Source organism: Bufo bufo, chromosome 5 (assembly GCF_905171765.1).
Source record: "Bufo bufo chromosome 5, aBufBuf1.1, whole genome shotgun sequence".
Lineage (NCBI taxonomy): Eukaryota > Metazoa > Chordata > Amphibia > Anura > Bufonidae > Bufo > Bufo bufo.
Window position 1 is genome coordinate 71,446,745 of NC_053393.1, and position 13,358 is coordinate 71,460,102.

Consider the following 13,358-nt stretch of genomic DNA (forward strand, 5'->3'; position numbering starts at 1 on the left):
GGATGCACACAACGGTCGTGTGCATGAGGCCTAAAAGAAGATATTAAAGAGCCTCTGTCAACATGATCAACCCTATTAAACCAAGCATATTGCCTGGTAGGGCTCATCATCCTGATTAAAAAGATGCCTTTATTTTGTCTGTATGCCAAAGAGCTGCAGAGAGATCTGTGTTTTTAATCATATGCAAATGAGCACGTTGGTGCACCAGGAGGCGAGGCTGAATCCTTTGAGCACTGCTGTGTAACACCCCCTGTGCTTTGGCCGTTTTCCTATAGTGTGTGAGCACGACCATAGCTGCTGGATTGCAAGGTGGTCATAACCCCTGGATAAGAGTAGTGTATAATGTGATGGAAAAAATGAAAGGGCTAAAATCAAGAAGCGAGGGCTTCTGGTAGTGATCTGGGGTGAACTTACATAGTTACATAGTTAATACGGTTGAAAAAAGTCCATCAAGTTCAGCCAAGGGATAGATGGAGATGCGAATCCCAGAAGGAAGTGAGACTCAGATTTCTACACGTTTTCATAAGCATTAATGTTGTTTACTTTTAAGAATTCCTCTAAACCCTTTTTGAAACTGTCCACTGTTCCTGCTGTGACCACGTCCTGAGGAAGTCTATTCCAGAGAGTCACAGTTCATACAGTAAAGAAGCTTTGACGCTTCTGGAGACTGAACTTTATCTTCTCCTGTCTGAGGCAGCGCCCCGTTATCTTAAGAGGGCATTTTACATGGAACAGTTTTCCACCATATTTTTTGTATGGCCCATTTATATATTTGTATGGGTTAATCATGTCCCCCCTTAGACGTCTATTCTCAAGACTAAATAAATTCAATTCTTTTAATCTTTTTTCATAACTAAGACACTCCATGCCCCTTATCAGTTTAGTCGCTCTCCTCTGTACTTTTTCCAGCTGCAGTGCGTCCTTTCTATGGACTGGTGCCCAGAACTGAACTGCATATTCCAGATGAGGCCGCACCAGCGCTTTGTAAAGTGGTAGTATTACATCCCTGCCCCACGAGTCCATGCCTTGTTTAATACATGACAATATCCTGGTGGCCTTAGAAGCAGCTGATTGACATTGTGTGCTGTAATTTAATCTACCATCCACAAGGACACCCAAATCCTTCTCTATAAGTGACTCTCCCAGTGCTACATCACCTAGGACATATGAAGCACAGAGATTATTACTACCAAGATGCATAACTTTACATTTATCCACATTGAACCACATTTGCCAAGTTGATGCCCAATCACTCGGAGTGTTCAACTCAGCTTGTAGTATATAGACATCTTCAATAGACTGCACTGTACTACATAGCTTAGTGTCATCTGCAAAAATAGAAATGGTGCTATTAATCCCGTCCTCTATATCATTAATAAATAAATTAAATAATAGAAGATCCAGCACTGAACCTTGGGGTACACCACTTATAACCCGGGACCATTCTGAATAGGAATCAACTTGGCAAGGTAAACTGATATTCGGCTTCGCTGATGACTCCTTCCCTCAGGCCTTTATCCTTGTACTTGGCTTCCGGGCTCATTACTTGTATATTACAGTTGAGGCCAACAGGTGGCAGCACTGAACTGTAATAGTGATTTCTATATAGAATAAGCAAATCCCATAAATGTAGCAAATCCCATTATTTTATACAAATTGCAATCTGATGATTGCAAGTTGGGGTCCTAACAGAAAGTTAAAAGAAAAAGTAAAAAATATATATAAAAATTCAAATCACCCCGATTTCCCCAAAATGAAAATAAACCATTTAAAAAATAACACCATGGGCATTGCCACTTGTGAAAATGCCTCTGCTATTAAAATATATAAAAAAAATATCCCATACAGTGAATGGTGTAACAAAAGTGATTAAAAAGAGTCAAACTACAGATTGTCCTGAAAAAACTTATCTCTGTAGCCCTAACTATAAAAAAAAGTTATGGAAGTCAGAATATGGAGAAAACAAGAATTTTTTTTCCAGTATTAAAAGGCAAGAAAAACTATACATAGGTGATATTGCCATAAACGTACTGTCCCGTAGAATGAAAAGCACAAGTCAATCTTGCCGCATAGTGAACGGCGTAAAAACAAAACCCATAAAACTGTTGCGCAACATTTTTTATTTTATTTTTATTTGGAATTTTTTTTTCCTGCTTCCCACTAAGTTGTATGTAATATTAAATGGTGGCATTAGAAAGTACAACTTGTCCCGCAGAAAACAATCCCTCATACGGCTATGTGAATGGAAAAATAAAAAAGTTATGGCTCCGAGAAGGCAGGGAGTGAAAAACAAAAATGAAAATTGCTGCATCAGGAAGGGGTTAATATCTGATCCTATGTTAAAAGGGTATCTGAGCCTATGTACTCTCCTGATGATGATGTTGTGAGTGCGACTACATCGCAATAGACCCGCGATCAGATGACTGGCTGTGTCAAAAATGACTGTACTATGATGCAGTCAGTTTGAGTCAGTGGAGCTGCGGTCGGCCCCGGAGATGCGTGAAGAGCCGTAAGACACGCAGCAAGATGGAATAGCTTATGGGATCCAGTATCTTAACATATGAACATCACAGACGGACGATATTCCATACAAGAGTCTGAAGTCTTTATAGACCTCGTATATAGTAACTACTACAAACAAAGATGGGAGCAGTTCCCTACAGTAACCAGATTGCAACTTTTACTTTCCAGAGCGTGTTAGGCTACTTTCACACTTGCGGCAGAGAGATCCGGCAAGCAGTTCTATCGCCGAAACTGCCTGCCGGATCCGGCAAAACGTATGCCAACTGATGGCATTTGTAAGACTGATCAGGATCCTGATCAGTCTCAAAAATGCCTGATCCATCTTACAAATGCATTAAAAATTCCGGATCCGTCTTTCCGGTGTCATCTGGAAAAACGGATCCGGCATTTATTTTTTTCACCTTTTTTTCGGTCTGCACATGCGCAGACTGGAAGGACGGATCCGGCACTCCGGTATTTTAAATGCCGGATCCGACACTAATACATTCCTATGAAAAAGAATGCTGGATCCGGCATTCAGGCAAGTGTTCCGTTTTTTTGGCCGGAGATAAAACCGTAGCATGCTGTGGTATTATCTCTGTCCTGATCAGTCAAAAAGACTGAACTGAAGACATCCTGATGCATCCTGAACAGATTGCTCTCCATTCAGAATGCATGGGGATAAAACTGATCAGTTCTTTTCCGGTATAGAGCCCCTAGGACGGAAAAACGTAAGTGTGAAAGTACCCTTAGCCTCACTTTCTATTCAATACATGGGTCCTTAAGGGCTCTTTCACACTTGAGTTCTTGTCTTCCGGCATAGAGTTCCGTCGTCGGGGCTCTATGCCGGAAGAATCCTGATCAGTTTTATCCTAATGTATTCTGAATGGAGAGAAATCCGTTCAGGATGCATCAGGATGTCTTCAGTTCCGGAACGGAACGTTTTTTGGCCGGAGAAAATACCGCAGCATGCTGCGCTTTTTGCTCCGGCCAAAAATCCGGAACACTTGCCGCAAGGCCGGATCCGGAATTAATGCCCATTGAAAGGCATTGATCCGGATCCGGCCTTAAGCTAAACGTCGTTTCGGCGCATTGCCGGAGCCGACATTTAGCTTTTTCAGAGTGGTTACCATGGCTGCCGGGACGCTAAAGTCCTGGCAGCCATGGTAAAGTGTAGCGGGGAGCGGGGGAGCAGCATACTTACCGTCCGTGCGGCTCCCCGGGCGCTCCAGAGTGACGTCAGGGCGCCCCAAGCGCATGGATCATGTGATCACATGGATCACGTCATCCATGCGCATGGGGCGCTCTGACGTCATTCTGGAGCGCCCGGGGAGCCGCACGGACTGTAAGTATACCGCTTCCCCGCTCCCCGCTCCTACTATGGCAACCAGGACTTTAATAGCGTCCTGGGTGCCATAGTAACACTGAACGCATTTGGAAGACGGTTCCGTCTTCAAATGCTTTCAGTACACTTGCGTTTTTCCGGATCCGGCGTGTAATTCCGGCAAGTGGAGTACACGCCGGATCCGGACAACGCAAGTGTGAAAGAGGCCTAAAAGGGTTATCCCATGATTGATGTAAAATATGAAAATCATACATCATATAGTACATGACAACCTCTTTGTAACAAAGCTAGAACCAGCCCTGTACCTCACATGGGTCCAGAGATCTCCCCATTCATTGCTCCAATTGCTCTGCTAGATTTCCTTCAGGATGACAGCTCAGGGGACGTGTCCTTTCTGATGCAGTTCTCTCCCTGTAACTGCCACAGCTTCTAACAGAATATATGGCTGGTGACAGTTGAAGATTTAAACTGAGCACGTGCGACCACCTCAGTTTGCTGGACAAAAAATAAGGAAAAGAACAAACAGCAGGTGGCGCTGTACGTATACATTTTATTGAATAGCTCACTGGCTATACTAAAGTTTTAATTACATGCAATTACAGAAGGTTATTCAGATCCAGGTTCTGGTTCTGGTTCGAAAAATGTAAAATATGTTTTGTGACACAACCGCTTTAAACGAAGTCTGTCGTCCCCAAAATTAGTTCGGAAGCATACTGTCATGAAACATAACCACAACTTCCTGGTGAAAATCCAGTCCTCTAATCCTGAGAAATAAGTCTTTGTATTACTGTGCAGATAGGATTTCCAGTGCACCTCGCTTCTCCTCTATCACTGCTGCCAGAGTGGGAGGTGCTGGGGGTTATGGCACCGCAGCGATGCACCTCACATTGCAGTCCCGCCCACAGTGCACGGAATAACTTAGGCTACTTTCACACTTGCGTTAAAATTTTCCGGTATTGAAATCCGGCAGAGGATCTCAATACCGGAGAAAAACGCTTCCGTTTTGTCCCCATTCATTGTCAATGGGGACAAAACGTAACGCTCCAAAATGCATTCCATTCATTCCGTTTGGTTGCATTCCCGCTGCATGCTGCGGTTTTCTTTCCGTCATGGGATGCAGAGCAAAACTGATCTGGCATGACCCCTAATGCAAGTCAATGGGAACATATCCGGTTTCTCAGACACAATAGATCTGTCACCCATTGACTTTCAATGGTTTTAATGACGGATCCGTCTTAGCTATGTTAAAGATAATACAACCGGATCTGTTCAGTAACGGAAGCGTTTTTGCTGATCCCTTTGGGGTCATGGCCTGGCCGGCCGTGTGAACAGACGTGGCTGCCTGAGCTCCACTTGCCTGTATCCTGGAGCAGTTGGCGCGAGTTCCCCCTGCAGAGGGAAGCCCTGGGGACTCGGACGCTGAGCTGAGGAGGACGGAGGAGCAGGAGGCGAGCTCCCCTACTGACAGAGCTCTCTCTACAAGATGGCGCCCAAGAGGAAGGAGGATCCAACATAGCAGTTGTGGGTGCAGGTGAAGGGTGGACCCCAGATGGGATGGCCACGCAGTTTATGCCTCCACTGAACCTTCCCCTTCACGGGATGACCCATGAACTAGGGACATATTTTTGGCGGTACAACAATGCAGATCTGCCCTAATGACCCTTAACACCTCTATGGGGTCACTACAAGAGAGTGTTTCTTTTATCAGACAAGACATCCGAAAAATCAATGAGAGGGTTGCTGGAGTGGAGGAAAGAGTGGGCCTGCTGGAGGATCAAGTACCTCCGGTGAAACGCGACCTGGCCAAAGTCATCCATAATATCGCTCTTCTCATTGACAAAATGGAGGACTTAGAGAACAGGTCCCGTCGCAACAACCTCCGCTTAGTGGGAGTCCCTGAGAAGGCGGAAGGGGTTAATGCTGTTCGGTTCTTTGAAGAATGGTTTAAAGCTAAATTCGGACAGGACTCTCTATCTCCATTATTTGCAATAGAACGAGCTCACAGAGTGCCGTTCCGTCCACCACCTCCGGGGGCTCCACCACTTTCAAGATAGGGACACTATCTTACGCAAAGCAAGAGATAATACAGACCTGCTCATCCATGGCCATAAACTCTCCATCTTTCCCAATTTCTCAGTGGAATTTCTAAGACGACGGGCAAAATTCCTGGATGTTAAAAGACGCCTGAGAATGAAAAATGTGGAATACTCCATGCTTTACCCTTCCAAGCTGCGAATAGTCGCTGGAGGAATAGTTAATTTCTTTGATTCGACGGACGACGCTACCCGTTGGCTGGATCTGAACGAAAGCTCCCTGCGTGAACCTGCTGAGACCGGATGACCGGGAGGACTGATTCTCTAAACTTGGCCTCTAGATGAGAGGACTGCATTACGTGACGGGGCGTAGCGATGAGGCTTCTACCTCTTCTGTGTCTCATTACTGCCTCTTTAATTCTTTAGTCTTATAGTTCTTTCATTTTTCTCTTCTTTTTTTTTTGCTGTTAGACTAGCTGTCTATATACGTTGGCTATATTATTTAAGTGCCGCCTGATGTACAAGTCCTGTTGTCTAAATCCAGCACTAGACAAATTTCAGCAGGGCTCTGCCCTACCCGGTACTCCGGAGACCTCATTGACAAGGTCACTACGAGAGCTGGACCTTCATGACTTGTGGAGGATTCGGTATCCCCAGGTGCGCCACTATTCCTGCTTTTCCCCGTCTCACAATTCTCTTTCCAGAATAGACCCACCCATAGGGCGCTTGGAGGCTTCGGCCTATGTCTCCTCTATAGAATACCTGTCGCGTAGCCTATCGAACCACTCGCCCATTGGCATGGAGTTACAACTTGTAAGGGATAGGGAAAGGGGCGGTCCGGCCCTTTGGAAACTTAATCTGTTCAGGATTCAGTTGTTAGACGAGGAAGAGCCTCTCACGGGACTACAGAGTTTTTTCGGATTAATGTGGAGTCAACGGATATAGGGACGGTGTGGTATACCATGAAAACCTATTTACGGGGGCTGTATATACAAAAAATTAAAAGGTGTAAAAGGAAGTCTAGGGGACTCACTGACTCTGAGGATGCTTACGTGGAAACCCATCTGAGCGGAATCAATCTCCGTGGAGGGAGGCACAGGATACGCTAAATAATCACCTGACCCAAGTTGCTGACAATAAGCGCTTTTTTCTAAAACAGAAATACTCTGAAGCGGGCGAAAGTGCGGGAAGCTTGCTAGCCAGGATAACTCGTTCGCAGGAGGGCCCAACGAGGATTGCGGCCGTTATAACTAGAGAGGGCGTTCATTCTATGGAGGACTCAATCATCCTTAATGACTTCTATACACACTATCAAGACCTATATAATACCAAATTATTGATGGGAGGTAGTGATATAAAATCCTACCTTGCTGATATTTCTGCCCCTCAGTTGTCACTGGAGGCGGCTTGATACCTGGACAAGCCCCTAGAATTGGAGGAACTCGGGGAGGCTTTGAGATCACTCCCCAATGAGAAGGCCCCGGGCTCGCATTGCCTTCCATCAGAATTTTTCAAAAGATGCCAATAGATCACCCTCCCTCATTTACTAGATACCGTTAATGATGCTTTAAGATTGGGGACATTGCCGGAATCTATTCGGGAAGCGGTGGTGGTGGTGATACCAAAACCTGGTAAGGATCCAACTCTGCCAGAATCTTACAGGCCCATTTCCCTGTTGTCCACTGACGTGAAAATACTAGCAAAGGTACTGGCCAATCGGCTTAACAAGGTTATTACTTCCCTCATACGTGAAGACCAATCCGGCTTTATGCCTGACAAGAGTACCTCCATTAACCTTCGTAGACTCTTTTTTTAATTTGCAAAGGCCTGCTGACACTGGGGGATGCCGGGCAATAATATCTTTGGATGCTGCCAAAGCATTTGACAGCGTGGAGTGGGGATACTTGTGGACGGTTATGGAGACCATGGGGTTTGGCCAGGGATTTATGTCTTGTGTTAAGCTACTATATAGTTAACCAGTGGCAAGGATTAGGGCGAATGGGGAGCTTTCTGCACAATTTACATTGCACAGAGGAACGAGACAGGGCTGTCCTTTATCCCCCCCTATTATTTGCAATTGCCATTGAACCCCTGTCCTGTATTTTACGTTCTTCTCCTACATGGGAAGGAGAGAGTGTCCCTGTACGCCGATGAAACGCTCCTATATGTGGGAAATTTGGAACACTCCATTCATCCCATTATGCATGATATTATTGAATTCGGGAAACGGTCGGGGCTGACTATCAATTGGGACAAATCTGTAATCCTTCGGCTTGATCCCCTTCGTCTCAGATGGATTTGACCCAACTCCAACTGCAGATAACCCACAGCTTTAAATATCTGGGCGTTGTGATCACACCTACGGTATATTGACTGATTACGTTAAAACCAACATTGATCCCCTAATCATAAAATTTATAGGAAAAGTCACTGCCTCTCTGTGGTCGGCCGTTGTAACCTAATTAAAATGATACTCATGCCTCAACTGCTTTATGTATTACACAGTTCCCCCGTATGGATTCCTCAGCGGATATTCTACAAGATTCAGGGTATTTCCCGCTCCTTGGTGTGGAAAAAACAACAACCCAGAATCCATCTGGAAACCCTTCAAAGGGGCACGGAGGAGAGAGGCCCTTCTCTTCCCAGCCCTTGGCTATATTTCATTGCGGCACAATTACAACATCTTAAAGGGGTGGGGACAGCATACAAAGCTGGGACCCTCGGCCAGGATCGCCTCTTTTATTATGAAGCAAAAAGTGCCCATCACTATGGCAGAGCTGGGGAGACCGCGCTTTTACTATGGGAGCTACGACACCATTTCTCTAATAACGAAAGTTTGGTCTAGGTTTAAAGAAATGATCATGGCGCAATCCACAATTATTAGACCGGTTTAGACTAGAAGACTTTTCCCCTTGGGAAGAAATCGGCATTCTTTTTCTCCGTCAGATGCATACAGGAGAGGGTCTGAAGTCGTTTACACAGCTCCAGGTGGAGTTTGGTCTTCCTAATGGCTCTTTCACACGACCGTGTCGTGTTTTTGCAGTCACGCGGATCCACAAAACACGGATGCCGCACGTGTGCCTTCTGCAATTTTACGGAACGGAACAGGAGGCCCATTATAGAAATGCCTATTCTTGTCCGCAAAACGGGGCCACGGAACGGAGCAATGGATGCGGACGGCACACGGAGTGTGCCCCATTGAAGTGAATGGGTCCGCACACGAGCTGCAAAAAATGCGGCTCGGATGCGGACCAAAACCACAGTCGTGTTTAAAGAGCCCTGGAACTGTATTTTACCAATACCTTCAATTGAGACATGCGCAGTTTGAGGATGGTTTGCAGGTGACCGCATCCCCTCCTAACAGTTGCTGTGTGATGGTAGCGCCAAGCGTCTTATCTCCTTGATCTATAGACATCTATTTACTTAATGTAATTCATCGAGCCCATTGCCAGTGAAATATAAGTGGGACCGGGACGTTGGTGGCATCTCCCAGGAACAATGGGACACTGTCTTATCCTTAAAGGGGTTATCCGAGTTAACTTAATTTCTCTCTATGGCTTTATTTCTCCTATACATTAGTTTTCCTAAATCACTTGCAGTACCTATCTTGTGCCGTTTCTCTGCTACACTAAACAGTCATGTGACCGCCCACGTCATCAGCTGTGACGTTCCGTTTACATGGAGCTCTCTGCTTGTCGGAGTGACTAAGCCATGTAAACGGAACGTCATCAGCCTTGGCCACGCCCCCACCTCTCTGGATTACAGTCCGTGCGGCTGTGAGTTGATCGCGCATGCGCGATCCTCACTTGTGCCGCGGCTACCTCCAAGTTCCTCCCTGCGGCTAATAGCTGATCCAATGGTATAAAATATTCTAACCCCCAGGCGTTCCCATGGTGACGGGGACGCTTGCCTGGTTAGAATATACCATCGGATCTGAGTTTTTCGAGCTCAGTGAGATCGTAAAAAACTCAACTCCGATGGTATATTCTAACCCCCAAGCGTTCCCATGGTGACAGGGACGCTTACCTGGGGGTTAGAATATACAGGGCGCTGTAGTGAGCTCTTTACTTGGATTATTACAGGATATCTCTTACTTTGTCTTAGCTCTGTACTCCGGTAATAGCAGAGCAGGCAGTTCGGGGGGCGGCGCTCACTCACTGTCACTGACGTCACGCGCCTGCTCCTCCCACTAGGCGGAGCAGGCGCGTGACGTCAGTGAGTGAACGCCGCCTGCACTGCCTGCTGTTGTTACCGGAGCTCAGCCAAAGTAAGAGTCAGAGACTCAGAGATATCAAAATAATAAGTAAAGAGCTCAGCAATGAGAAATGAAGTGACTGATTAGTTTATTAATATACTGCTGCTGTGAGCGTCGGGGAGGGGGATCTGTGGATGGCACTGTAGGGGGATCTGTGGTCTGTGGATGGCAGGCAGTGCCATCCACAGATCCCCCTACAGTGCCATCCACAGACCACAGATCCCCTCCCCTAAACAGTGCCATCCACACAGATCTCCCCCCTAAACAGTGCCATCCACAGATCCCCCCTCCCCTAAACAGTGCCATCATGATGATCAACCCCTCTCACAAATATTCATGAGGGAGAGATGAGTCATTGTTGTTACTGCTGCATGTAAACACAGCAATAACAGAACCTAGAAAAGGTGTAAAGATCGTTTTTTTTTCAAAAAATCAAGCTTGACTAATGTATATGTATATCCTGATTAATTTTGTTAGGTTTTATTTTTTTTCCCATAACTCGGATAACCCCTTTAACCCCTAGCCCCACGCTTAGTGAGGCTCAAAGTTTATCCTAGATATACTTATTACATAGAGTGTATACAACATAGGTCTGCGGACTGACTCAAACTGTCCCCGGTGTGTCCGTGCTACATATGTTCTGGGAGTGCCCTGGACTGGTGGCCTACTGGGGGAAGGGGTCATTTCTAAAATAACCCAGATAGAAATGCCAAGGGACCCCGGGGTCTGTTCTGTATATTAGGTCTCTTAAATTCACCGGGTATAGATGATAAACCATCCATGTCTATTCAAAGAGTGCTTTTCCAGGCCAAACATTGGACATAGAGAAACCCGCCTACCGGGCTGGAGTTCGTGCATCGTCTGAACAGTGTACCAAGATTTGAAAAAGTGATATACCTGAGAAGGAGGTGCCCAGACAAATTTATGGCAATATGGCAGGGATGGTTTACGGTCCCTGGATTGGCATCTGCGGCGCTGACGAGGGATTGTGTGAGGGGACAGATGTCCATGTTGGGCCAAGTGACCTGATTCCTTGGTTCTCCTTCATGGCCTGATGCAATTGACACACCTGATTGCATATTTCTTCTACACCCTAGCATAAAGCTCAGGGCCCATTCACACGTCCGTGGTGTATTGCGGATCTGCAATACCCCCGGCCGGCATCCCCCATAGAACTGCCTATTTTTGTCCGCAATTGCGGACAAGAATAGGACATGTTCTCTTTTTTTTGCGGAGCCGCGTCCCGGAAGTTCGGGGCCGCGCTCCGGAAATGCGGATGCGGAGAACACATATTGTGCTCTCCGCATTCCCGTTCTGCGTACCTTTTTGGACAAGGTATGACTTTCGGCAGGGTTCAGAAAAAACACTTCCGTTACTGATAATACAACCATCTGCATCCGTTATTATCTTTAACATAGCCAAGACGGATCCGTCATGAACTCCATTGAAAGTCAATGGGGGACGGATCCGTTTTCTATTGTGTCAGAGAAAACGTATTCATCCCCATTGACTTGCATTGTGGGTCGTGACGGATCCGTCTTGCTCCACATCCCAGGACGGAAAGCAAACTGCAGCATGCTGCGGTTTGCTCTCTCCGGTGTGACAACGGAACGGAATGAATTTTGGAGCATTTCGTTCTGTTCAGTTACGTTTGGTCCCCATTGACAATGAATGGGGACAAAATGGAAGCGTTTTTTTCCGGTATTGAGACCCTATGATGGATCTCAATACTGGAAAACATTACCACTAGTGTGAAAGTAGTCTTAGTTGTCTCTCTGCAGAATTATTATTGTTTGGGGGGGGGGGTTTGCTTTTGTATTTGCACTGTAAGACTTATGTAAACTACTCCTTAGGCTACATGCACACGACCGTTGTGTGTTTTGTGGTCCGCAAATCGCGGATCCTCAAAAAACACGGATGGCGTCCGTGCGCGTTACGCAATTTGCAGAACAGCACGAACAGCCTTTATTATAACTGCCTATTCTTTTCCGCAAAGTGTGGACAAGAATAGGACAGGTTATATATTTTTTTTGCGGACCACAGAACGCATCCGAAGTAAATGGGTCCGCATCCGAGCCGCCAAAACTGCGGCTCGGATGCGGACCAAAACAACGGCCGTGTGCAAGAGGCCTTATATGGATATTGCTGTAAAATTTAGTCTGAAACTTTTTTGTATATGAAAAACTTTATTTCAATAAAAAAATGTTTGATAAAAAAAAAAAAGAAAGAAAGTAGCCTTATTTGCATAAAAAGAATTAGGGGACTGGATTTTCACAAGAAAGGTATGGCTGTGTTTCGGGGGGAACCTACCCCTTACTTTGAAACTGATTTTGGAGGAGACAAAATATTGTGTGACATGGAACAAAAAAGACCTCGGTTTTCTGCCCACGGTCGATTGTCCAAAGGAAGTAGAATTTTCCTTGAACTGGGAGAAGTGGCTCACCTCATGACTGCATTAGCAGAGCGTGAACCTTCCAGGAAAGAATCTTTTTGAGAACTTCCAAGAACCTTTTCTGCCACCGTTTCCTGTCTACAGCCAGTACTGGGTAAAAATAGTGAATTATGGTTAATTTGTCTCTTTTAATAAGCTGTCATTATCTCATTCTCCTGCAGGGTCCTCTAGTACGATGGCTCAAAGTTAATTTCAGCGAAGCTTTTATCGCCTGGATCCACGTGAAAGCTCTGCGGGTTTTTGTAGAGTCTGTACTAAGGTAGGAAGCAATTACCAGACATGGATGATATGGTTACTGAGGTCTGCAGGCGAAACCCAGACCTCATCAAAGCAGTGACGCCCTCAGGTGGTAGTGTGTAGTTCTTAAAGGGGTTGTCTCACTTCAGCCAATGGCATTTATCATGTAGACACAGATAATACAAGGCACTTACTAATGTATTGTGATTCTCCATATTGCCTCCTTCATTTTTACATCACATTATACACTGCTCGTATCCATGGTTACGCTCCACCCTGTAATCCAGCAGCGGTGGTCGTACTTGCACACTATAGGAAAAGGCGCCGGCCTATCTGGTGGCTGGGACTGTGGGAGCACACATAGGCACGCGTCCTTCCTTTGCTGGCTTCATCATCCGTTTTTCAGTCGCACACTGTACACTGCTCGTTTCCAAGGATTACGACCACCGCTTCATTGCAGATACTAGGGGGGCAAGGACGTTAGTTTCAGCACATCCGTGCCTGTGGACCGTCCCTGCCACCAGAGAGGCCGGC

At 46.0% G+C, this 13,358-nt stretch overlaps 1 protein-coding gene across 1 annotated transcript in view; it reads left to right on the plus strand.

Moving 5' to 3' along the window:
• ATP6V1C1 (ATPase H+ transporting V1 subunit C1) overlaps nucleotides 1-13,358 on the plus strand; it is a 66,045-nt gene that overhangs the window by 43,957 nt on the left and 8,730 nt on the right. Inside the window, exon 11 of the mRNA XM_040432254.1 lies at nucleotides 12,749-12,846. Coding sequence (XP_040288188.1) covers nucleotides 12,749-12,846 — 98 coding nt within the window. The remainder of the gene's footprint in view (nucleotides 1-12,748; nucleotides 12,847-13,358) is intronic.